Below are 27,718 nucleotides of genomic sequence, written 5' to 3'. Positions count from 1 at the left end.
GCCCCCTGGTGGGCGTGCCAGGTGGATCCCGGTCAGGCGCATGCGGGAGTCTGTCTGACTGTCTCTCCCCCGTTTCCAGCTTCAGAAAAATACAAAAAAAAAATAATAATAATAAGATAAAGAATAATGTGTTAACAAAACAAAACCAGTTGGAAATGAAAAGGTAAAAATTGAGTTTTTCATTGATGTTAACGTTTGTATAGTTTCCAAATAATAATTACTGAAATTTGGCTATGAATTTGGATACAATATTTAGAAAACATTGTTGCCCTAAAAGAATTTATAGACCTTTATGTAGAAATATTTCATAGTATTTTCATGTAAAAATGAAGTGCTATAATGATTGTTTAGTTTAATATTTATTTAATAGAGAAAATGAAATGCAAAAAGATACCTGGTTATGCTTTTACTATTACTTTGGATTTTTATAAGGCTCATGGTTTCTGTGCCATTGAGAAGCTCTTATCTAGTAGCACAGATTTTAAAAACTGGAAGATAAGACAATATATAACCTAATATGCTGTATTGGAGGGTGCAAATTATAAGTATATAGAGATTAAAAACAGGAGAAAATCATAGGTATTGAAGTGATTTACGAAAACTCTAAGAAAGAGGCTGGACTTGAGCTGGACCTTAGCAGGGAAGGGTTTGTGATTGGCAGTGAGGCAGGAGAGACTGTTGCAGGTAGGAAGGATAGTCAAAACAAAGGCAAGAATTAACTTAGAACATATCCAGTACATGCAGGATAAAGGGGCTTGAAATTAAAAGAAGATAATTTTAAAAATCATAGTTTCAAAACTACAAGGGATCAGCTCACTTTACATATGAATAAATGAATACCAGAGAGGTCATTATCTTCTTTAATTCAGATTTATTTCTATGTCCAGGATTAACCTTAACCAGCCACAGGAGAAGGAAAACAATCTGGGAAATATCCCTGGATATGCTTGGAAGCTATATAAAAGCTGTGTTATATGTTAGGAAAGAAGGTAGAAGAGTTCTGCAGTAGAAATTTTTGGGTAGAGTGTACAAATACTAGGAAGAAGGAAAGCCAGGTCTGAAGGAACATTCAATGGTAAGAAGGGAGCATGTAGGAAGAAACAGCCTTTGCATTTTTCAATATGCTTTTCTCTGCACTTGACCTATTTTCTGTCCTTTAACCCCTGCCACTAATTAGATCTGCCAATAGCAAAAGCTTTCTCCCTTTCTTGCCTGCCTAGGACACTACCCATATACTTCTATATTTATTCTTACACTAATGATACCAACATTTATGAAATTAAAGTGTTCATGAAATAAAACTAAGTTTTATTTTTATAGTTTTCTTTTCCTTCCTTCCAAAGGCAGTACTGGAACTCATCAGACAAATCTTTCTGGGAAATGTGAGCAACTTGGATTTTCACAGATATGTGGTAAAACTGGAAGTATGGATTCTGACTTACAGTACCAAGAAAATGGTCACCAAGATAAAGGTTTAAGTTGCAAATTTATTTAGATACAATGATTTAAATATATTACATGGGGTTTCCAAATTTAGCTTGTATGTTATTTTATATACTTATACTCATCAAAAAAGTTATATTTTAGTAAATTTTTTAATAACATAACTGTTACCCTAAAGTGATAAATTTCATAATGTTGATATATATGTGACTGAATAAAATTAGAGAGTTTCTGCCTGACCAGTAGTGGCGCAGTGGATGGAGCATTGACCGGGGACACTGAAGTCTCAGGTGCCAAACTCCAAGATCACCAGCTTGATCATGGGATCATCAAAATGATCCCCTGGTTGCTGGCTTGAAGCCCAAGGGCACTGGCTTGAGCAAGAAGTAACTGGCTTGGCAGGAGCCCCCACCCCCATCAAAGCACATATGAGAAGCAATCAGTGATCAACTAGAGGTGACGCAGCTACTAGTTGATGCTTCTCATCTCCCTTCCTGTCTATCTGTCTCTCTCTCTCTCTCTCTCTAAAAATAAAATAAAGGAAGATAAAATTAGAGAATTTCTACTCATGTGGAGATGAACATTTAAATACCAAAGAATTGAAAGTAACATTATTCAAAGATAAGTATATGTTAGCAGAAGACAATTATTTTCTATAACAGTTTTAAATTTGAAGGTTATTTATAATTTATTGTCCCCTGTTAAGAACCACAACTTCTTGACTAGCTATCATTTTATATTTGTTATATGTCTGTAAAATACAGAATAAAAGGAGGGTTTGAGGCTGATAGCCATGAACTTTGGATATGAAGGGGTTTTTTAATTTTCCATACTAATTGTTTTATCAATTATTATTTAGAGGTAGGATTAAATCAAATATTTTTAGATATATATTCATTTTTGTATATTTACTAAAATTTTTTGCAATGATAGGGATGTACTTTTGTCTTTTTTTTTTTAGAGAAAGAAAGAGATAGGAAGAGAGAGAGAGGGAGGAGAGAGGTGAGAAACATCAACTCATAGTTGCTTCATTTTAGTTGTTGATTGAGTGCTTGTCTATGTGCCTTTACTGGGGGCTCAGGTCGAGCTAGTGACCCCTTGCTCAAGCCAGTGACCCTGGCCTCAAGCCAGCATCCTTAGACTTCAAGCCAGCCATCTTGGGCTCAAGTCAGTGACCTTGGGATAATGTTGGTGATCCCTCATTCAAGCCAGGGACCCTATACTCAAATGGAGAGCGCGTGCTTAAGCTGGTGACTGGGGTTTTGAACCCAGGATCCCAGCATCCCATTTGATGTTCTTTCTACTGTGCCACCACTAGTTGGGCAACTTTTGTCTGTATTTGTTGATGAAAAAGTAATGCTCATTTGAAATTAGTAAAGAGGATTTAGTTAATATAGCACTTATATTTTAGCTACTTTTTTCTCCACCCACTACAAAGGGCTACAAGACTCTATAAAGTTTTTATTTGTGGTATTGTTTCCAATAAAATAGCTCATATTTCTTAATGATGTATGTAGTTCCTAAACTTGGCCAGATACCTTTAGGACTCATAATTGAGAGAAAGATTGTCTCAATTATTCTTTCATAATTAAAAGAAAAGAGAAGATTGTCTCTTATTTAGCTTGTTCCTGTTTAGAATATCCCTGAATAGTTACATTATTTTTGAAGACTACCTTTACTCTCAGTGTTTATCAGACCTTTGTAGTGGATTTAATTTTCTAGAACTTTTCAGAATGCCCATTAGAGCAGCTGCTAAAGGCATATGTTCTTCTAAAGTCAAGATTTAACTTAATAGTAAGTTATATATTGAAAATTTTGTCAGGACCACTACTTTCTTAGCTAACATTCTCCATGGTGTTTCTGAAGGACCTGGGGTGTGAATGCCAGATGCCAAATCATCTAGAAATTTCTGTCCCAATTTTAAATATTGCAGTGATCCACTCTAAATGTTGGAAGTGTTGGTATATTTTGTTGTATACCATTGATTCTATTTATGTGTATAAAAAGATCTTTGCAAGAAATATATTTAAATCTCTTAATAAAAGGAATATATAATGAGGCGCTGACATGGAAGGTTCAGAATCTGTTTATAGAGCACTGTAATTGAAATTAGGAAAGAAAGTTTTCATTCTATAATATATGTAAATTTATGACCACTTTAGCCCATTTTCCACCAAATAAGATTCAGGCAGAAGTAGAGGTTCTAACCATGTCAGATACGAATTAAAAGTAAATGCTATATTATATATATATATATATATATATATATATATATATATATATATATATATAGTTGTTTAAGTCTTTAGAAGAATGTTGTATTTGCTTAACTAGGTGGTAGTGTAGTGGATAGAGCATCAGACTGGGACGCAGAGGACCCAGGTTCAAAACCCTGAGGTTGCCAGGTGAGCTTGAATGTTGGCTCACCTGGTTTGAGCACAGGCTTACCAGCTTTAGCAAGGGTTGCTGGCTTGAGTGTGGGATCATAGACATGACCCCATGGTCACTGGCTTGAGCCCAAAGGTCGCAGGCTTGAGCAAGGGTTCCCTCACTCTGCTGTAAACTCTCCCCCCCCCCGCCCCCACCCAGCAAGGCACATATGAGAAAGTAATCAGTGAACAACTAAGGAGACTACAAAGCTGCAATGAAGAATTGATGCTTCTCATTTCTCTCCCTTTCTGTCTGTCCCTGTCTGTCCTTTTCTCTGTCTCTCTCTGTCTCTGTCACAAAAGAAAAAAGAATTTCATATTTGTTAGTATACATAAACTAGGTCTTTTGTCCATGGAAAGTCTTCAAAAAAAATTGAAGAAAAATTAAAAGGAACCCCTGAAAGGTTACATTTAGACTTTCATATTAGTTGAGGAATAAAAAGAAAAGGTCAAGAAAAAAGTAATAAGGAAGTAACACTATAAATAAGCACAAAATAAGACAGTAGCAGGAAACCACATTAGTAGTTACTATAAACCTAAATAGGCAGGAGGTACCATTTAAATAACAGAGATGATTATATTTTTTAAATATTTAAATGCTATTTTTGTTACACCTAAAATATATAGATTAAAATAGAATGGGAGAAAGTAAAACATGGAAAACACGTACAGTAGTCCTCTCTTATTTGCAGTTTTGATTTTCACAGTTTCAGTTACCCCATAGTCAACCTAGATACAGAAATACTAAATGAAGAAATTTCAGAAGTAAACAATTTATAAGTTTAAAAGTATGTGCTATTCTGAGTAGAATGATGAAATCCCTCTCTCTGACTCATCCCTCTCAGTACATGAATCATTGCTTTGTCCAATGCATCTACTCTATATACACTACCCAGCTATTAGTCACTTAGTAGTCTTCGTTATCAGATCAACTCTCATGGCATTGCAGTGCTTGTGTTCAGGTAACCGTATACTACTTAGTACTGAACCCAAAGCACAAGAGTAGTGATGCTGACAATCTGGATACGCCATACAGAAGCCATGAAGTGCTTCTTTTCAGTGAAAAGGTGAGGATAGTATAATAAGATATACTGCTCACAACAATTAGGGGATATTTCAAAATGAGATGAAGTGATAAAATATCCCCTAATGTTTGTGAGCAGTGTATTTTGAGAGATTCATATAACTTTCATTACAGTGCATTGTTATAATTTTTCTACATCACTGTTCCTCATGTTCTTCTATTATTAGTTATTTTTAATTTTTTACTGTGCTTAATTTAAAATTAAACTATCAGATAGGCATGTGTAGAAAAAACAGTATATACAGGGTTTGGTACTACCCGTGGTTTTCGGGGGTCCCCTAAAGAGTCTGGAATCTATCCTTCATAATAAGAGGATAACTACTGTCCTACACAAATGCTCAAAGTAGGTATACAATATTAATGGTAAGGAAAATATACACAACTAAAGCTAAAAACACTTTTAGGGCTAAAGAGGGTCATTATGATGAAAAAGAACAGTTCACTAAGAAGATAAGACTTTTTAAAAAACTGTACATGTGTGTATATATATATATAATTTAACAAATTACAAGGAGAAAATGAAATCTATAAATATTAGTAGGAAATTTTAATAAGATAAAGAAGTTTAAGATTAGAGGATACAGAATATTTAAACAGCACAATTAGTAAACTTCTCAAAGTTATCTCAGAAAAACTGAACTAATCTATAATCTTTAAAGAAACCTTAGGTTTAAAATTTTACCCACAAAACCAAAAAAATATCCCACCCAGATGGTTTTTCTGGTGTTCTGTCAAATTTAGAGCAGGGGTCCCCAAACTACGGCCCACTGGCCGCATGCGGCCCCCTGAGGCCATTTATCCGGCCCCTACTGCACTTCCGGAAGGGGCACCTCTTTCATTGGTGGTCAGTGAGAGGAGCATAGTTCCCATTGAAATACTGGTCAGTTTGTTGATTTAAATTTACTTGTTATTTATTTTAAACATTGTATTTGTTCCTGTTTTGTTTGTTTTTTACTTTAAAATAAGATATGTGCAGTGTGCATAGGGATTTGTTCATAGTTTTTTTTATAGTCCGACCCTCCAATGGTCTGAGGGACAGTGAACTGGCCCCCTGTGTAAAAAGTTTGGGGACCCCTGCCTTAGAGGCAGAGGGAAATCCTATCTTATAAAAACTAAGAAAATTAAGAAAGAAGGCTCCCTGTCTGACCAGGCTGTGGCTCAGTGGATAGAGCATAGGACTGGGACACACTGGACCTAGGTTCGAAACCCTGAGGTTGCTGGCTTGAGCGTGAGTTCACTTGGTTTGAGCAAGGCTCACCAGCTTGAGCCCAAGGTCACTGGCTTGAGCAAGAGGTCACTCAGTCTACTGTAGCTCCCTGGTCAAGGCACATAAGAGAAAGCAATCAATGAACAACTAAGGTGCTGCAAGGAAGAGTTAATGCTTCTCATCTCTCTTCCTTCCTGTCTGTCCCTATTTGTCCCTCTCTCTGTCTCTCTTGCACTGTGTCTGAAAGAAAGAAAGAAAGAAAGAAAGAAAGAAAGAAAGAAAGAAAGAAAAAAAGAAAGAAAAAAAGAAAGAAAAAAAGAAAGAGAAAGAAAAAAAAGGAAAGAAAGAGAGAGAGAGAAAGAAGGAGGGAAGGAAAAGAAAGAAAAAGAAAGGCGGAGGGAAGGAAGGAAGGAAAGAAAGAAAGAGAAAGGTGAAGGGAGGGAGGGAGGAAAGAAAGAGAGAGAGAGAGAGAGAGAGAAAGAAAGAAAGAAAGAAAGAAAGAGAAAGGCGAAGGAGGGAGGGAGGGAGGGAGGGAGGGAGGGAGGGAGGAAGAAAGGAAGGAAGGAAGGAAGGAAGGAAGGAAGGAAGGAAGGAAGGAAGGAAGGAAGGAAGGAAGGAAGGAAGGAAGGAAGGAAGGAAGGAAGGAAGGAAGGAAGGAAAAAGAAAGGCTTCCTAATTCATTTTATGAAATGAGCACAAACTTAGTACTACGACCAGATAAGGTCAATGATTAAAGGAAAAAAAGTGGTGGTCCAGCTCTCACTTTGACTTATCAAAGTCCTAAATAAAGTATTAGCAAACCAAATCTACATATTAGCTAGTAATATATTTTTATAACTTGTATGTTACTTATGTCTAAATAGGTGTTTTCCAGAAAAACCTATAGTTAAATCTTATCACAGATAGCAGGGTTAAAAAAAACATATAATTGTGTCAAGAGATTTAGTAAAAGCAATTGATAAAAATTCAACATCCATGCATAATTACAAACTCATAACAAACTAAGAATAACTTTTTAACCTGATTAATGATACCTGTTAAAAGCAATAGCAAATATACTTAGTAGTAAAACATTAGAATTCACTTTAAAGTCAAGAACAAAACACAAATGTTCACTGTTACCACTGCTATTCAGTATTTATTATTAATTCCTCTAGTATTTATTGAGACTAGACATTTCTAGAATCTAAAGATCAAAGGCTAGTAGAGAAAAATATAGTAAATCAGCAACAAAAATGCCAATTAGTGCTATGAAGAAAAAGAAGGCAGCACAAAGGAACAATGTGACAGGGAAGGCCTCTCTGAAGTGATAAGTTTTAAACAGAAACCTGAAGTAAAGCAGTGAACCACATGGATATCTGGGGAGAGAAATTCCAGGCAGAGGGAACAACAAAGTACAAATGCTCTGGAGTAGGACCGTATTGGGCTTTTTTGGAGCAATGAATAGCAAGTGCGTGGAATGATTGAGTGAAAAATAATAGTAGGAGATAACGTGTGGCCTTATAAGGTATAGTAAAGATTTGGGATTTTATTTTGAGTGGGCTAGGAAGTTAGTGGAGGTTTTTGAGTAGAGACATGGCATGATCTGACTGCCTTTTAAAAGGATCAGAGCTGCTGTGTAGAGAATAGGCTTGGCAGGAGTGGGGGCAGGTGCAAAGCAAATGAGTTAGAAAGGTAAGGCAATAGGAAAGGTGAGAGATGGTATGGCTTCTAGTAGAGAGGAAACAATGAAAGTGATGAAAAATGTTTGGATTCTGATATACAGCATGGCTGTAAAGTTTTGAAACATCAGTAATTTTATTTTACTTGTACACTAATATAAATAAGCCATTTATTCTGTATTCACCTAAGTTTCCAGATTTAATGATCACCCTGTAGAGAGGAGCCAAAGATGAGTCCAACAGTTATTGGCCTGAGCAACTTGAAGAATAGAGCTGCCATTTACCAAGAAGAAGAAAGTGAGGAGAACAGATCTGACTGGGAAATCAGAAGTTTTGTTTTGGATATGTAATGTTTGGGACATCTGTTATCTCTTTAGAGATGTCAGGTGTCATTTTGATGTTGAGTCTGGAGTTTAAGGGAAAAACCAATCCTAAAAAATTGGGAGTCATTATATTACCTATCTTGGGGAGTACCTAGCTCAAAATTAAAGGTATAAAATTTTAAGAGGAAGAAACAAAAATTGTCATTATTCCCAGATAAAATGTGGTGCAGTATAGTGGTTAAGAGCACAGGCTTGGGAGCCAGAATGCCTAGGTTGATATCTGTTTTGTAATTTCCTAGTGTGTGACTTTTAGTAATTTATTTCTTATCCCTTTGTACTTCTTTTTTTTTTTTTTCTTTTTTTGACAGAGACACAGGGAGAGGGAGAGTCAGAGAAAAGGATAGATAGGGGCAGACAGACAGGAAGGGAGAGAGATGAGAATCATCAGTTTTTTGTTGCGGCACCTTAGTTGTTCATTGATTACTGTCTCATATGTGCCTTGACTGTGAGCCTTCAGCAGACTGAGTAACCCCTTGCTGGAGCCAGAGACCTTGGGTCCAAGCTGGTGAGCTTTGCTCAAACCAGATGAGCCCGTGCTCAAGCTGGCGACCTCGGGGTCTCAAACCTGGATCCTCCTCATCCCAGCCCAACACTCTATCCACTGCACCACCGCCTGGTCAGGCTCCCTTTGTACTTCTTAAAAAACATATGTAAAATAGAAATAATGCCCACACAGGATTGTTGTAAGGATTAAAGTAGTTAATACATATAAAGTGCTTAGAACGCCACTTGGCACATAATAAGAGCTCAGTAAACTTTAGGTCATCATCATTATCATAGTCACCATCATTATTATTATCACTATTAGATTATCTACATAGAAAATCCAAACGGATATATAGAAAACTATTAAAATATTAAATAGTTTAGCAGGGTTGCCAGGTATATACTGGGATGTAAAGTTCAGTGAAGTTCATGAACACCAGCAACTTTCTGAAAATGTAGTTTTTAAGAAATCATAGTATTAACAAAATTTGTAAATATCTGGAACTCTAACAATGATTTGCATATCTTTTGGTATGATAGCTAAAATACTTTTTTGTGAGACATGAAAGAAGACCTGAACAAGTTTTAAACTCCCATGTTTTTAAACTGGGAGACTCAGTATCAGGACAGTGACAATTATTCCCAGGTTAATCTGTAAATTCAATATCATTTCAACCAAAATTGCAACAGGATTTTTTATGGAACTTGGTAAAGTTATCCTGAAATTCATATGAAAGAATGGAGGGTCGCCTGACCAGGCAGTGGCGCAGTGGATAGAGCGTCGGACTGGGGTGCAGAGGACCCAGGTTTAAAATCTCGAAGTCGCTGGCGTGAGCGCAGGCTCATCTGGTTTGAGCACAGGGTCGCTGGCTTGAGCATGGGATCATAGATGTGACTTCATGGTTGCTGGCTGAAGCCCAAGGTTGCTGGCTTGAGCTCAAGGTCACTGGCTTGAGCAAGGAGTCACTCGGTCTGCTATAGCCCCCTGTCAAGGCACATATGAGAAAGCAATCGGTGAACGAGTAAGGAGCCAAAACAAAGAATTGATGCTTCTCATCTCTCCCTTCCTGTCTGTCCGTCTGTCCCTATCTTTCCTTCTCTCTCACACACAAGAAAAAAAAAAGAAAGAATAGAGGGTCAAGAGTGCCTAGGTAATTCTAAATACGACCAGAATGTAAGGGAACATCCTATCAGATAGTGTGATAATTTGTAATAGGTATGGATAAATAGACTAATGGAACCAGTAAGAAGCATCTAAGAATAGACCCAAATAATATACAGTAGAAGAAATTTATAAATGAAACAGAAAGAATGGATTGCTCAAAGAGTGGCACTGGGAAAATTGCACTATCTAGAAAAATGTTAAATTAAAGCCTGACCAGGAGGTGGCGCAGTGGATAGAGCGTTGAACTGGGATGCAGAGGACCCAGGTTTGAAACTGTGAGGTCGCTGCTTTGAGCGCGGGCTCACCAGCTTGAGCACTGTGTTGCTGCCTTGAGGCCAAAAGGTCTCTGGCTTGAGCCAGGGGGTCACTCCCTCTGCTGTAGTCCCCCACTCTGCCAAGGCACATACGGGAAAGCAATCAATGAACAAGTAAGGTGCCGCAACGGAGAATTGATGCTTCTCATCTCTCTTCCTTCCTGTCTGTCCTTATCTGTCCCTCTCTCTGTCACCCCAAAAATAAAAATGGAAATTAAAAAAAAATTATAAAAGCAAGATGGAATAAAAATGTTAATATGAAAAGCAAAAATCTTAAAACTCTTAATTGTGTATATATATAGATAACATATACTCTCTTTTATATATTTCTTTCAATTTTATTTTGTATTGGTTTCATGTATAGAGCCTAGTGGAAATAACATATTCTCTTTGTTTTATTACAGTGAATGCTAGCCTAAATTTTGGCAGTAAGACACAGCAAACATTTGGTAGTCAAACAGAACATACTTCATCATCCTCTGGTCCAAATCCAAGTCCAGGAGACTTCATCCTTTCATCCTGTCCGCTTTCATCATCTCAGACTAGTCCAAAACACACGTCTCTTACTATATCTTTAAAGAAGTCTCCAGATACTTCTGTTAATTTTTCAAATTCCTGGCCTCTTAAAAGCTTTGAAGGACTGTCAAAGCCAAGTCCTCAGAAAAAACTTGTCATCCAAAAATCATCTGGCCCTACAGGAAGAAATGATGGTAAAAATTAATACTTTTTTTCAAATTTATTTGTATGTTTGATTATTATTTTGCAGGTTGGGTTATTAACCTTTAAAAGCTGATAAATTGCATTTTATTTCTGTGTGTTAGTAAATATTTAGGGAAAGATTTAACAGTATCAAATGTGTAATATAAAATTCAGTTTAAATTGTCAATTCCTTTTTTTTCTTATACTGCCACTTCAAAATTCTTTTTTAGAACTAGAAAGTAATAATGCTTTGTAATGGACATGAACATGAACAGCCTGAGAGCCTGCTAACAAATTTTAGTTTTACAAATATAAAATGTCTTTCATATATTTATTATAATGTCTAGTATTCATTAATTCAACATTTATTGAATGTATAATACACGTTAGTTATTTTGAAGGGTTTTCTATTTGTTTTTAACTAAAATATTCTTTTCTTAACAATAGCTCACTACAAAATCACAAAATTAGCATGTAAGTTTGTTGAAGACAAATTCAGTTTCAAAATAAAAAACCTATTAAAGGCAACCCCTATGTCCCATATGCTTTCCTATCCCCAGCATCTGAGGTAAGATGTTTCACCTTTATATTAGCCCACAATGCTAATGTTCCCGTTTATAAACACAAGGTCACTTTAACTTCGTAGTCAATTTTACCACTTTCTGTTAGCACTGAACCTTCATTCCCTTGTATTTATCTCTATTTGAAATTGTTTTTCCTACAAGATTAAATATTGTATTGAAAACTGAGACATTCAACTTGTTCTCCCCAGTGACCAGTATTACTGCTTTGCATATAGAAATCCTTCAGATGTTGCTTATGTAATTAAATCAGGCAAGAAAAGTAGCTTTTCTATTTTATTATGGATTTTGTCATAGAAATATTAGTTATGGTGATATATATGAAGATGGTATATTTTTATTTATATAATAAATTTGCAGTGGCTCACTTTTATTTTTTTAGGGGACAATGATACTTTTAAGTAATAATCTATTTCTAATAAAAGATAATGTGATGTTTGTTTTAATTTAAAAACACTGCATTCCAAACACTTGTGATTACAACTTCTTCTTTGAAATTTAAAAAAGGAAGGAAAATACGTATTTTTCATGCAGGAGGAAATTCTCAAGAAAAACCTTCTCCAGGTCAACTTACACCTGCCTTAGTGAGATCACCATCTTCCCGACGAGGACTGAGTGAGACCAAGCCTGTTCCTCCCATCCCAAGAGGAATCAACCTTTTGCCTGATAAAGCCAATTTGAGCACAGTAGGATCCAAAAAGAAAGAGCCTGATGATATTTGGAACAGTGAAAAAGATAGTCTTAAAATTGATCTTTCAGAATTAAATATCAAGGATAAAGATTTGGATCAAGAAGAGGTTAGAACCAAATATTTTTAATAATTTTTAAATCCTTGTAATCTTCTATTACATAGTTTTATTTAAGGGAAAATCAAGTAGTTTTTAATCCTATAATATGTTTTCTTATTTATACAAATAGTTTATTATAGAAAATATGGAAACTTTAATGAATCACTAAGGAAGAAAATTCATCACACCAAATCCTCTTGCCCAGAATAATTTATATTAACACTCTTACGTTTTTCTTCAAGTAGTTCATCTATACATATATTATTTCTTTAGAAATTAAAAGTAAGACTAATATAGCATATACTCTTGCACTAAGTCCTCCCAATTGAACAATTTATCATATGGGGGTCCTCAGGTTACAACAGTTTCAACATACAATGTTTCAAGTTTGCGATGCTCTGTCTCGTAAAAACTTAAAAAAATTGAAACACAAGTGTTTCTGCTTATGCCATTAGCTTCGTCCTTATGGACTGTGTGGGTGAACTAAAGTAGTTTGGTTGCACACGGTGGAAGAATATGCAGTAACGTGGTGTGTGAGCGAGGGAGTTGGTGTCCCCCTGTACGCTTACCTACGCCATTTTGGACCATTAAAAGCAAAAGTGTTCTGTTTGTGTTAGGCTAGGGTGTGTTTGACTTACACCAAAATTCGGGTTACATCACTGTTGTAGGAATGGAATTGTGTTGTAAGCCGAGGACCCCCTGTATTTCCATTTTTTAAATAAAAAAAAAAAATAAGATAGCTTCCCCCACTCTTGAGCATGGCCCTTATGCTTGTGTGAAGTTTATCTTTATGAAATTGAGATATTGGAGCCTGACCAGGCGGTGGCGCAGTGGATAGAGCATCAGACTGGGATGCAGAAGACCCTGGCTCAAGACCCCGAGGTCGCCAGCTTAAGCGCGGGCTCATCTGGTTTGAGCAAAGCTCACCAGCTTGGACCCAAGGTCGCTGGCTCGAGCAAGTGGTTACTCGGTCTGCTGAAGGCCTGTGGTCAAGGCACATATGAGAAAGCAATCAATGAACAACTAAGTTATCACAACGAAAAATTGATGATTGATGCTTCTCATCTCTCTCTGTTCCTGTCTGTCTGTTCCTGTCTATCCCTGTCTCTGACTCTGTCTCTGTAAAAAAAAAAAAAAAAAAAAAATTGAGATATTGGACATTCATCTTTGAAACCTAGGTCACTCAATTTAAACTATAAAAATGTATTGCCAATATGATAACTGTGTACATGTCAATATGCCAGAGAAGCAATGTGGCTGCTATATTACTTTGGAGTCACAGCACTTATATTCATAGTTGCTTCCTTTTTATCATATCAATTTGCCTGATGTCAGGTTTAAAATAGTGTATTTTACATTAAATATGGAAACTGAAACTAGATATCTTGTGGTTTTTCTATTTATTTATTTTTAATTTTGGTGAGAGCAGGGGAGGCAGAGAGACAGACTCCTATATGCGCCTCGACCGGGATCTACCTGGCAAGCCCACTAGGGCACAATGCTCTGCACATCTGGGGCCGTTGCTCCGTTGTAGCAGGAGACATATTTTAGCCTGAGGCGGAGGCCGTGGAGCCATCCTCAACACATGAGGCCATCTCGCTTGAGCCAATTAAGCCATGGCTGTGGGAGAAGAAGATAGAGAAGGGGGAGAGGTGGAGAAGCAAATGGTCATCTCTCCTGTGTGTCCTGACCGGGAATTGAACTCGGACATCCACACCCTGGGCTAAGGCTCTACCACTGAGCAAACCGGCCAGGGCCTGGTTGTCTTTTTCTAACCAGTTTTAAAGTTGTAAGCATCATGTACAAATCTCAGTAAGATAAATATTAATGCATATTTATTTTAAAGTTTCTTTACTAATAAAGTACCAACATTGGTTCTTAATGAGTCATTCTAAATTCTAAGAGCTTATAAAAATCTTTCCTTATTTTTTATTTTTTCAATTGTATTTCAATTCTACTTGGAAAGGAATTTATTTAAAGAAAAGAAACTTGGCCCTGGCCGGTTGGCTCAGCGGTAGAGCGTCGGCCTGGCATACGGGGGGACCCGGGTTCGATTCCCGGCCAGGGCACACAGGAGAAGCGCCCATTTGCTTCTCCACCTCCCCCCCCCCCTTCCTCTCTGTCTCTCTCTTCCCCTCCTGCAGCCAAGGCTCCATTGGAGCAAAGATGGCCCGGGCGCTGGGGATGGCTCCTTGGCCTCTGTCCCAGGCGCTAGAGTGGCTCTGGTCACAGCAGAGCGACGCCCCAGAGGGGCAGAGCGCCCCCCCCTGGTGGGCAGAGCGTCGCCCCTGGTGGGCGTGCCGGGTGGATCCCGGTCGGGCGCATGCGGGAGTCTGTCTGACTGTCTCTCCCCGTTTCCAGCTTCAGAAAAAATACAAAAAAAAAAAAGAAACTTATGGAAGAGGCATTTACATTCATAACTCATAAATTTCATCTGATTATATATTTTTGTATTGTTTTTATGATAACTTAAAATTAGGCCTTTTTATTTTAGTGGATAATTGAAAAAGGTAATTTTTAAAATCTAATTATTAGTAAGTATAAGAAGATACTATTTTTGTGTATTGACTCTGAAAGATTTACTAGAGAAGTAACCATACTGTTGAGTCAACCATTATAATTGTTATAATCAAAATGTAAACAGAACAGTTTATGTATATTGCTGTGCTCCTTAATTTGTTTAAATATTCCCAACTTTAATGTATTAGTTTCAAATAATTTCTACTCTGTATTTCTAGAAGTACATATTTTCAGAAGTTACATAAAATGATGTTATTCTCTGAATCTAACACTGGCAAGCTGAAAGAGAGCTTTAAATTTTAGGAAACTGATCACTTTTTGCTAACCTCATAGAATTTCTAAATAGCCACACAACAACACGGTGACCTAAAATTAGTTGGACCTCTGTGACTTTAATTCACTCTGCTGTCTGCTATCTGATTTAATTATGTATTTATTAATTGAATTAATGTAATATATTAGTCTTTGTGCCCAGTGCTGGAAATATGGTGGTGAATAATAGCTTGAGATACTTCCTTTTCAGGGATTTACAACCTAGTGAGTTGTTTATAAATACCTCATGAAATCTTTATACTGTGTGCAGCTATGTTAATATCCCATCTTGTTAGTACTGGATTGAAGAAGCGTGACTAGCTAGCTATGGTTAATAGATTTTAAGATCTAAGGGTAACATGTACTAATATAATTATTTTGTAAAGTTAATTATTTTTATATTTTCTTAGATGCAGAGCTCTCTTAGGTCCCTTCGTAATAGTGCAGCTAAGAAAAGAGCAAAACTGAGTGGCAGCACTTCTGACCTTGAAAGCCCTGATTCTGCAATTAAGCTCAACATAATTATGGACTCTTCATCTCGATCTTCCTCTCCAAACATCAGCTCATACAGTGAAAGTGGAGTTTACAGCCAAGAATCATTGACTTCTCTGTCTACAACTCCCCAGGGGAAGAGAATAATGTATTTTATGTTTTGACTTGTTAAATGAATGCTAATCTATAGTTTGTAGTCTGAAGCCTTAATATCATATTTGATAAAAACCTTTAAAACAATTTTCAAATTTTTTAAACGTTGAAATACATTTAAAAGAATGGAAAAGTTTAGATATATTACTTTGCTTAGCTTTGGTTTGGGTTGGGGTGGAGAGAGAGAACACAATCCTAACTGTAATCTAGAGCAGTGGTTTTCAACTGCTGATCTGTGGACTGGTCCAGTCCACCAGAAATTTCATGCTGCAAAATAGCCACCCTGATGTTGTGTGAAGATTACAGAATCTAACCACTGAGCTAGAGCACCTAAATTAATATGTATAAAGTATTCTGCAAGCCCGTTTTTTGTTGCCTATCTAAGATTTATCTCAGTATTCCTTGTTCTTTAGCTCTTTGATCATTGACTCTTTGGCATTGACTTATAGCTGATATTACGGCTTTCTTGTAAAACTCAGCACCAGTTTCCTCTAATTTGTGGGTAAACTTCACCTAGATGTTACCCTACTATTATATTTTGTTATTCCATTATTTGGTGGAAATTTAGGACTTCATGCCATAGTGTTTGCAGCCCTTTCAGGAGTCTTAAAGCAATAGTGCTGGAACTAGAGCCCTGGTCACCCCACACCAACAGAGAATATTTTCCAGGATAGCAGTTTGACAGATATTTTTTTTAGCTTACTTCAGTAAACATTAAGTCTCACACAGTGATCCTGCCTTGATTTCTGAGATCTCTGTGACCCTTTTCTACGATTTTAGGGAATTCTTTCCTTCTTTATTTTGACAAAAACCAAAGAGTAGAATTGCTTTGTCATAGGGTAGATGTACATTTAACTTTTAAATAAGTGCTAAACAGTTATCTATGATGATTGTGCAATTTTTCACTCCCAGCATCAATGTGTAAGAGTTCCAGTTGTTTCACATTCTTATTAACATTTAGTCTTGTCAGTCTTTTTTATTTTATTTTTCCTTGATTTTATTCTGAACCATGTTTATACAGCTATCAGAAGTAAATATTTAGGCTCTGGCCAGTTGGCTCAGTGGTAGAGTGTCAGCCCGGCATGTGGATCTCCTGGGTTTAATTCAGGGTACACAGGAGAAGCATCCATTTGCTTCTCCACTCCTCCCCCTCTTTGCTCTCTCTTTCTCTCTCTCCTTTCTCTAAAATGAATAAATAAAGTCTTCAAAAAAAAAGTTTAAAAACATAAAATAAAATATACATCTTTTATAGCTAGAGTCTTTCACTTATCTTGCAATAACGTGAAATTTTGTTATATACTACTGTAGTTGCAAGATGCTTTAATAACTTGGTACCCAGTTGGGGAGAGAACTTCATTTGATACTATATTCCCTATATTATCTTATGGAGTTACTCTCTTCAGATATTGAACTCTGAGAAATTAGTTCAGTATACTCTCTTTTATGGACTGAATTGTCTGTAATGAATTTAGTATTTCTACATTTAAGTTTAATAGCCTTAAAGTAATTATTCTCAACCTGCTCACATTCTTCTTTAAGAGTCATGGCCAAAGAAAGCCACTACTACTTCCTGCGGGCCTTTACCCTTACATAGGGGAGGAGGAAAAATTGTTTAGATCCAAACTTTTAGAGACTGAAATATTTTCTTTCATCCAAGTGAAATGTACTGAATGTCAGTGTAAATTTACAGTAATCTATTCTAGAGAAATTACTCCTAAAATGTTTAACAGTGATTTCTCAGTAGGCCAATTAACAAATATGCCTACACAATTACAAAGAATTGTTGCTCCTTCATAACAACTCTTTCTCTTTTTAAAATATCTATCATTGGACTTACATTATAACACATTGACTTAAAAGTTTTCTTTCAGTAAGATTTAACATTTTCAATTTTCTTTCTTTGTTAAACAAGGCCTGTAGGTCTTTATAAAGTCAAGAAAATACTGGCCCTGGCCGGTTGGCTCAGTGGTAGAGCGTCGACCTGGCATGCAGAAGTCCCGGGTTCAATTCCTGGCCAGGGCACACAGGAGAAGCGCCCATCTGCTTCTCCACCCCTCCCCCTCTCCTTCCTCTGTCTCTTCCCCTCCCGCAGCCAAGGCTCCATTGGAGCAAAGTTGGCCCGGATGCTGGGGATGGCTCTGTGGCCTCTGCCTAAGGCGCTAGAATGGCTCTGGTTGCAACAGAGCGACGCCCCAGATGGGCAGAGCATTGCCCCCTGGTGGGCATGCCGGGTGGATCCCAGTCGGGCGCATGCGGGAGTCTGTCTGACTGCCTCCCCATTTCCAACTTCAGGAAAAAAAAAAAAAAAACCCAAAAAAGAAAATACAGGAAATGATAGTCCAAAAAGAAAGTGGCATTTTCTAAACTCACTTGTTGCTGATCTCTTATTTATCATATAGTTAAGGCTCTATTTTTATGTTGTTATGCATGAAGGTAGAAGTATAGTAGATAATTAGAATCTTTTGGTTTAGTTGGAATGGATTCTTTTTGGATTAGTTTTTTTTTTTTTTTTTTTTTTTTTTTTACCCACTGTAAGCTTATATGGCACAGTTTGGAGAGTTTTAAATTCCTTTAGCACTCTTATCATGAATAATTAAGAATTAGCCATATGTTAAAAAGTTTGGAAGTTCAAAAGGTAAACTAGGAATATTTACCAAATTTTCTTAGCTATAGTTTTTCATACTATTGCTGCCTGTTTAGTGACTTAATAAAAAGTATAGAGACTATTTGATTTAAGAGTGTTGTTTATTGGCCCTGGCCAGTTGGCTCAGTGGTAGAGCCTCAGCCTGGCATGTGGAGGTCCTGGGTTTGATTCCCGACCAGGGCACATAGGAGAAGCACCCACTTGCTTCTCCACTGTTCCCCCTCTCCTTTCTCTCTATTTCTCTCTTCCCCTCCCACAGCCAAGGCTCCATTGGAGCAAAGTTGGCCCTGGGCGCTGAGGATGGCTCCATGGCCTCCACCTCAGGCAGTAGAATGGCTGTGATTGCAGGGGAACAACGCTGCAGAGGGGCCGAGCATCGCACCCTGGTGGGCAGGCTAGGTGGATCCTGGTTGAGCACATTGCGGGAGTCTGCCCCCCCCAATCTGTTTCTCACTTTGGAAAAATACAAAAAAAAAAGAGAGAATGTTTATTGAAGTTACTTTCTTTCATTGTAGGTCAGACATATCTCCAACATTTGGATCAAAACCTTGTCTAACAAGACTTTCTTCTGCGAAGAATAAAATCTCTCAGATGGCTGAGCAAAGCCTCAATACAGGTATTGTATGACTTTTATAAATGTGATTTATGGGAAGTATTAATTAATTTATTTTCTAAACCTTGCTGAGGGGCCTGGCCAGGCGATAGCACAGTGGATACAGCATTGGACTGGTACACAGAGGACCCAGGTTCGAAAACCCAAGGTCACCAGCTTGAGCACAGGCTCATCCAGCTTGAGCATGGGTTCACTACCTTGAACGAGGGGTCGCTGGCTTGAGCCAAAAGATCACTGGCTTGAAGCCCAAGGTTGCTGGCTTGAGCAAGGGGTCGCTCGCTGTGCCCCCAGGTCAAAGCACCTATGAGAAAGCAATCAGTGAACAACTAAGGAGCTACAACAAAGAATTGATGCTTCTCATCTCTCCTATCTGTCTGTTCCTCTCTCTGTCTCTGTCACACACACAAAAATAAGATACCTTGCTGGGGGAATATATAACCCAGATTGTCACAAATGGATTTTTTAAAAATTGATTTTAGAAAGAATAAGGGAGAGAGAAGGAACATCAATCTGTCCTGTATGTGCTCTGACTAGGGATTGAACCCGATAACCTCTGTGCTTCAGGACAGTGCTTTAACCAACCAAGTTGGAAAGGGCTGGCCAGGGCTGGAAAGTATGGTTTTTAAATGTTGTCAAAAATGACAATGGATACATTTTAGAGTTAGAATTTTATAATTACCAATTAAGATTAATCATCTTTTAAACACCTTAAAGGGACATTTTGGCAAGAATAAATATTGTATTATTTTTAGAAGAGGAAATATTTACCTAAATAGTTGGTCTCCCTTTAAGCCCATAGCTCCTGCACCCAGATATTTAGACCTAATTGACATGGAAGTAGACCTGGCCATCAGAGTTTTGAAAGCTCTGCAGGTAATTCTAATATGCACTTTAGTTTGGGAATCACTGGGCATCACAAAAGATAATTTCTTTAAAAAGAAATTATCAGTAGTTGTGTTTGCATGTATCTTGTGTCAAAATTTTTGTGAACTAACATGAAATTCTTTAATTTATAATCACTTTTCACAAAAATTTATTAATAATCAATTAGAAAATATACTAACAAAAATTAGGAGATATTTCAAAATAAATATGAAACAAGAAGTGTTTGATTTTTTTTGTAATTCTTTTTTTTTTATTTTATTTTTTTAGTGGGGCAACATCAATAAATCAGGATACATATATTCAAAGATAACATATCCAGGTTATCTTGTCGTTCAATTATGTTGCATACCCATCACCCAAAGTCAGATTGTCCTCTGTCACCTTCTATCTAGTTTTCTTTGTGCCCCTCCCCCTTTCCCTCTCCCTCTCCCCCCTCCCCCCGTAACCACCACACTCTTATCAATGTTTCTTAATCTCACTTTTATGTCCCACCTACGTATGCAATAAGCAATTCCTGTTTTTTTTCTGATTTACTTATTTCACTTCGTATAATGTTGTCAAGATCCCACCATTTTGCTGTAAATGATCCGATGTCATCATTTCTTATGGCTGAGTAGTATTCCATAGTGTATATGTGCCATATCTTCTTTATCCAGTCATCTGTTGACGGGCTTTTTGGTTGTTTCCATGTCCTGGCCACTGTGAACAATGCTGCAATGAACATTGGGCTGCATGTGTCTTTACATATCAATGTTTCTGAGTTTTGGGGTATATACCCAGTAGAGGATTGCTGGGTCATAAGGTAGTTCTATTCTCAGTTTTTTGAAGAACCACCATACTTTCTTCCATAATGGTTGTACTACTTTACATTCCCACCAACAATGTATTAGGGTTCCTTTTTCTCCACAGCTTCTCCAACATTTGCTATTACCTGTCTTGTTAATAATAGCTCATCTAACAGGTGTGAGGTGATATCTCATTGCAGTTTTGATTTGCATTTCTCTAATAACTAAAGAAGATGAGCATCTTTTCATATATCTGTTGGCCATTTGTATTTCTTCCTGGGAGAAGTGTCTGTTCATGTCCTCTTCCCATTTTTTTATTGGATTGTTTGTTTGTTTGTTGTTGAGTTTTATGAATTCTTTGTATATTTTGGATATTAGGCCCTTATCTGAGCTGTTGTTTGAAAATATCATTTCCCATTTAGTTGGCTTTCTGTTTATTTTGTTATCAGTTTCTCTTGCTGAGCAAAAACTTCTTAGTCTGATGTAGTCCCATTCATTAATTTTTGCCTTCACTTCTCTTGCCTTTGGAGTCAAATTCATAAAATGTTCTTTAAAACCCAGGTCCATGAGTTTAGTACCTATGTCTTCTTCTATGTACTTTATTGTTTCAGGTCTTATGTTTAGATCTTTGATCCATTTTGAGTTAATTTTAGTACAGGGGGACAAACTGTAGTCCAGTTTCATTCTTTTGCATGTGGCTTTCCAGTTTTCCCAGCACCATTTATTGAAGAGGCTTTCTTTTCTCCATTGTGTGTTGTTGGCCCCTTTATCAAAAATTATTTGACTATATATATGTGGTTTTATTTCTGGACTTTCTATTCTGTTCCATTGGTCTGAGTGTCTATTTTTCTGCCAATACCATGCTGTTTTAATTGTCATGGCACTATAATATAGTTTGAAGTCAGGTATTGTAATGCCCCCAGCTTCATTCTTTTTCTTTAGGATTGCTTTGGCTATTCGGGTTTTTTTATAGTTCCATATAAATTTGATGATTTTTTGCTCCATTTCTTTAAAAAATGTCATTGGAATTTTGATGGAAATTGCATTAAATTTGTATATTGCTTTGGGTAATATGGCCATCTTGATTATATTTATTCTTCCTAACCAAGAACAAGGAATATTTTTCCATCTCATTATATCTTTTTCGATTTCCCTTAACAATGGTTTATAGTTTCATTATATAAGTCCTTTACATTCTTTGTTATGTTTATTCCTAGGTGTTTTATTTTTTTTTTGTTGCAATCGTGAAGGGGATTATTCTTTTGAGTTCATTCTCAAATGTTTCATTGTTGGCGTATAGAAAGGCTATTGACTTCTGTATGTTAATTTTGTATCCTGCGACCTTACTGTATTGGCTTATTGTTTCTAGTAGTCTTTCTGTGGATTGTTTGGGGTTTTCAATGTATAGGATCATATCATCTGCAAAAAGTGATACCTTTACTTCTTCTTTTCCGATATGGATGCCTTTTATTTCTTTGTCTTGTCTGATTGCTCTGGCTAGAACCTCTAGTACCCCATTAAATAAGAGTGGAGAGAGTAGACAACCCTATCTTGTTCCTGATTTAAGGGGATTTTTTTTTTATTAAACAAGAACATCAGGAAAAGCAAACGACAAGTCAAAGAAAGTTGTTCAGTTATGCAAATGAGATGCAAAACCAACTTTTATTTCATTAGTGAAATGCACTATACAGAAGGCTGAAAGTACTGGAGCATCTGCATGTTCCCTGACCTTGAAAATACACATCCTGCAATTTCCCAGCCCTTGCAATGCCCCTCCAACAAATTTACCCAAATGTGAAGCCTGGAAAGCCATAGGGCATCTTAAAACTGGTCAAACACAAATGACAGTGGTGGCAACAGCACTTGGAACATCCCAAAGTGTGATTAGCAGACTGGAATCGCTTTCAAGAGACCGGCACAGTACGAAGAAGATGAGGGCATGGTCACCCATCTGCCACAACAGCAAGAGATGACCTTTACTTGGTCTTATTGGCAAGAAGGAACAGGTGCAGCAATGCAGCAGAGCTGTGGGGACAGTTTCTTGCTGCCACTAGACGATGGATATGCACCCAGACCATACGAAATCGGCTCCATCATGTTGGACTGCATGCCCGGCGACCAACTGTATGCATTCCATTATCTGCTGAACAGCGTAGAACCCATAAAAGGTGGACTGATGAGCACCGTCATTGGACCCGTGATGAGTGGACAACTGTCATCTTCTCTGATGAGTTGTGGTTCAGTCTGCAGCCTGACAATCGTGTCTTGATCTGGCTTGAACAAGGAACAGGAGAGTCCATGTTTCATGCGAGAAAGGAACTACTTCGGTGGTGGTGGAATCATGGTGTGGGCTGGCATCAGCATTGGTGGTTGTACCGACCTCCACGTCATCAGAAATGGATTGCTGAGTGCTGTCAGATATCGAGATGAGGTCCTGCACCCTACAGTGGTACCCTATGCTGGAGCAGTTGGAAACAACTTTCTTTTCATGGACAATAATGCAAGGCCCCACCATGCGCATCTTGTCAACCACATGCTTCAGGAGGCAGGAATCAAACACATGGACTGGCCTTCATGTTCTCCAAACCTGAATCCCATTGAACAGGCTTGGGATGCACTGGGAAGACGTCTGGCAAACTGTCCAGTGCCTCCCACACTTCTTGAGCTGGAAGTTGCCCTGGAGCAAGAGTGGTAGAGCATCCCACAAAAACTGCTGGACAATCTGATTCTCTCCATGCCCCGTCGCAGTCAGTGTGTTTTGGCAGTCTTAGGTGTCCATACACCCAACTGAACAGTCATTGTGTGGCACTCTTGTCCAGTTTGACGTGCTTCTGCCCACCCCCACCAATATGTCACTTGCTACTCAATCACAATAATTGAGTTTGCATCTCATTTGCATAATCAAACAACTTTGACTTGTTTTCTAATGTTCTTGTTTAATAAAAAATAATGCTTTTTTTTTGCCTGACCTGTGGTGGCGCAGTGGATAAAGCGTCAACCTGGAGATGCTGAGGTTGCCGGTTCAAAACCCTGGGTTTGCCTGGTCAAGGCACATATGGGAGTTGATGCTTTCTGCTCCTCCCCCCTTCTCTCTCTCTCTCTCTCCCCCCTCTCTATAATGAATAAATAAAATCTTTAAAAAAAAAAAAAATAATAATAATGCTTTTTATCGCTTCATGTTCATTTTGAAATATCTTTTAATTTTTGTGAGCAGTATATTTGGATTTTGATCTCTTTAAGATAGGAACTCTATATTATTCTTTTTATGATTAATAAACTGTATGTAATTGTGAATGAATTTTCATGAATTGGGGTATAATACTTATTTTCACATGATCTCATTATAAAAGTCATAATAACTTTAAGGCTGCTTTACATCATAATTACCATTCTAAGAAGCTATGTTTGTATCTAATTGTTTGCTAAGATTGTTAATTTCTTGCTACTAAATACGTCTTCAATTCAACTCATTTTAATTCCCACTGTCGCTCTTATTCATTTCTTATCTCCTTAGCCTACTAAGATTTCTCTTCAGCTTTAGTATCATTCACTTACAATCCATTTCCCACAGTGCAAATCTAATTATATTGCCCAGCTTAAATTTATGCAAGACATTCTTCTATGCTCTGGCCCCTGCGTACCTCTCCAGCCTCATCTTTAACTTTCTTTATATCTGCTGCTCTGGTTACCCTATTTCCTTATGTATAAGATGCTCCCATGTATAAGAAGCACCTTAATTTTGAGGCCTGAAATTTGAAAAAATGTATTACATAAAGTTATTGAACTCAAGTTTTTTTCATCATAAAATTCATACAATTCATCACTGTCAAAACTCCCATCTATTAGCTTGTCCTCATTGTGTCTGACGATGAATCACTCAATGTCTTCAACAATGATCGCAAAAACAAGCATAAAAAAGCAAGAAATTCAAGTAAAGTCATCTACTACCACTGTATCAGACGCAGCCAGTTTTTAGACCCCAATTTTTTTGAAAAAAAGTGTGTCTTATACATGAGGAAATATGGTAAATCAGACCTCCTTCAGTACCTTTTCCTGTCTCTTTGCAGTGGCACATACTATGGAATTTACACCATACCTATTCAGCTGTGAAAACAGCTCAGTTGCCCTCTCTGGGAATGCTTCTCAATCTGTAAACAAAACTGATAATTTTTCTGTGCTATTACATTTTGCACTGACATCTTTATATTGTCTCTCAAACTCTTAATCCCCAGAGATTGTTTACCTCTGATTAACCTACCAAGTTCTTGCTGTAATCATGAATGCCCACCTCAACCATGAGTGCCTGCTATACTGGCTTTTCCAAAGATCGTATTCACCAAAGAGATTCTTTATAACTTTTAAATGTTTAGGTAGGTTTGATGAGATATTATTGCTAGGTTGTATCTAGTTTATAAAAGTAGAGCCCTCTTTTGGAAGAGCATCTTTGGATGTAAAAAATAGCCTTAGGAAACCTAGTTTGCATTTCTCTCTGACCCTAGCTGCATGACCCTGTGATTCTTTTAAGTTTTGTTAGAGCTATAGTTGTTATAGCAGTACATACTTCTAGATGCAGTACTCAGTGTTTCCCAAAACTGTCTAGTATTTAATGGCTCTCAGACTTGCTTAATCCTAGGAATCACCAGGGCTACATGCAACATACAGAGTCTAGGATCTCACCCCATACCTAATGAATCAATCTTTAGGGTTAGAGACCTGTATTTTTAGCAAGTAACTTAGGTATTTCTAGGATCAAGTTTTAGAAACACTATTATTGAATTCACTATAAGAATATTTATGATTCAGTGTAATAGAAATGCTCAAAATATAGACTATTTGAAGACAAAAAAATAATTACATAAAAATAATAAACTTGCCTGACCAGGTGGTGGTGCAGTGAATAGAGTGTCGGACTGGGATGCGGAAGGAACCGGGTTCGAGACCCCGAGGTCGCCAGCTTGAGCGCGGGCTCATCTGGCTTGAGCAAAAAGCTCACCAGCTTGGACCCAAGGTCGCTGGCTCCAGCAAGGGGTTACTTGGTCTGCTGAAGGCCCACGGTCAAGGCACATATGAGAAAGTAATCAATGAACAACTAAGAAGTTGCAACACGCAACAAAGAACTAATGATTGATGCCTCTCATCTCTCTCTCTCTGTTCCTGTCTGTCCCTGTCTATCTCTGCCTATGTAAAACAAACAAAACAAAAAAATCAATAAACCTAATCTGTCTTTACAACAGCATTTCCAGTAACTATTTTCACATGTACTATTTTACCACTATTGTAGCACATTGTGTAAATTTTTTTCTATCGAATTAGATTAGTATCACCTATTTTTTAATTGAGGTATAATTGGTATAAAACATTATATTAGTTTCAAATGCATAACATATTAAATACTTATATATATTGCAAAATGATCACTTATAACAAATCTATTTAACATCTGTCACCACACAGTTATAGAATGTTTTTCAATGATAAGAACTTTTTATATGTCTGTTGGCATATTTCAAAAATGCAGTACAGTATTATAAATTATAGTTGTCATGCTGTATATTACATCTTTATGATTTATTTTATAACTGGAAACTCGTACCTTTGACTCCCTTCACTCATTCAGCCAACTCTCAATCCTCACCTCCGGCAAGTTCTCTGTATCCATTAGCTTCCTTCTTCTTTTTCTTTTTTATTCCACATATAAGGGAGATCATATATTATTTGTCTTTTTTCTGCCTTATATCATTTATCATAATACCCTCAAGCTTCATCCTCAGTATTGCAAATGGCAAGATTTCATTCTTTTCTAATGGCTGAATAATATTCCATTGTGTATGTATATCACATCATCTTTATTCATTCATCCATAAGTAGACACTTAAGTTGTTTTCATATCTTGACTGTTATAAATAATGCTACAGTGAACATGGGGGCGCAGATGTCTTTTCAAGATAATGATTTTGGCCTGACCAGGAGGTGGTGGTGCAGTAAATAGAGCATCGGACTGGGATGCGGAAGACCCAGGTTCAAGACCCCAAGGTCGCCAGCTTGAGCGCGGGTTCATCTAGTTTGAGCAAGGCTCACCAGCTTGAGCCCAAGGTTGCTGGCTCAAGCAAGGGGTCACTGAGTCTTCAGTAGCCTCTCCAGTCAAGGCACATATGAGAATGCAATCAATGAACAACTAAGGTGCTGCAACAAAGAATTGATGCTTCTCATCTCTTTCCCTTCCTGTCTGTCTGTCTCTATCTGTCCCTCTCTCTGACTCTGTCTCTGTCACAAACAGAAAAAAAAAAAAAAGATTTTATTTATTGATTTTACAGAGAGAGAGGAAAGAGAGAGTGGGGAGAATTATCAACTCATAGTTGCTTCACTTTAGTTGTTCATCTATTGCTTGTCATATGTGCTTGACTGGACAAGCCCAGGGTTTCTAACCAGTGACCTCAGCATTCCAGGTAATGCTCTGTCCAGTGTGCCACCACAGGCCAGGCATGAGTTCTTTTAAAACTATATTTTGGATATTAGCCCCTTATTAGATTTATAATTTCCAAATACTTTCTCAGTCTGTGGATTGCCTCTTTATTTTGTTGATGGTTGCCTTTGCTGATAGGTTTTTGGTTTGATGTGTCCGACTTCCGTGTTTTTTCCTTTTGTTGCCTTTGTTTTGGGTGTCAATTCCAAATAGCCCCACCACTGATGTCAAGGAGCTTATCATCTAACCCATTTGAGTTAATTTTGGGGTATTTTGTAAGGTAATGGTCCAGTTTCATTCTTTTGTTTGTGGCTGTCCAGTTTCCTCAACAGTGTTTATTGTAGAGACTATCCTTTAGCCGTGATATATTCTTGGCTTCTTTGTTGTAAAGTAACTCACCATATACGTGTGATTTTATTTCTCGGCCCTGTCCTGTCTCATTAATCTATGTGTCTGTTTTTATGCCAATACCATTCTGTTTTGATTACTAGTTTTGTAATATAGTTTGAAATCATGGAGTGTGATGCTAAAGGTTTGTTGATTTTGTTTAGCTTTTTAAAGGTTAAAGACTGGTTTTAATGATTAGTCTTATCTATTAATAGAAAGCATTT

The 27,718-nt window shown here is 37.3% G+C and overlaps 1 protein-coding gene across 13 annotated transcripts in view; it reads left to right on the top strand.

Annotated features, from left to right (window-relative positions):
- The window catches only part of TOGARAM1 (TOG array regulator of axonemal microtubules 1), a 96,270-nt gene that overhangs the window by 20,485 nt on the left and 48,067 nt on the right, over positions 1-27,718 (top strand). For 10 of the 13 annotated variants that reach the window (XM_066277839.1, XM_066277841.1, XM_066277836.1 and 7 more), the window contains exons 3-7: positions 1,344-1,472; positions 10,577-10,882; positions 11,960-12,249; positions 15,483-15,712; positions 18,877-18,977. In XM_066277839.1, coding sequence (XP_066133936.1) covers positions 1,344-1,472; positions 10,577-10,882; positions 11,960-12,249; positions 15,483-15,712; positions 18,877-18,977 — 1,056 coding nt within the window. The remainder of the gene's footprint in view (positions 1-1,343; positions 1,473-10,576; positions 10,883-11,959; positions 12,250-15,482; positions 15,713-18,876; positions 18,978-27,718) is intronic. The other 3 variants (XM_066277832.1, XM_066277842.1, XM_066277835.1) reach the window with 2 other exon arrangements.

The sequence above is a fragment of the Saccopteryx bilineata genome, chromosome 4 (assembly GCF_036850765.1).
Source record: "Saccopteryx bilineata isolate mSacBil1 chromosome 4, mSacBil1_pri_phased_curated, whole genome shotgun sequence".
NCBI lineage: Eukaryota > Metazoa > Chordata > Mammalia > Chiroptera > Emballonuridae > Saccopteryx > Saccopteryx bilineata.
The sequence above is the reverse complement of the archived record's forward strand: the minus strand, read 5'-3'. Positions and strand labels throughout refer to the sequence as shown.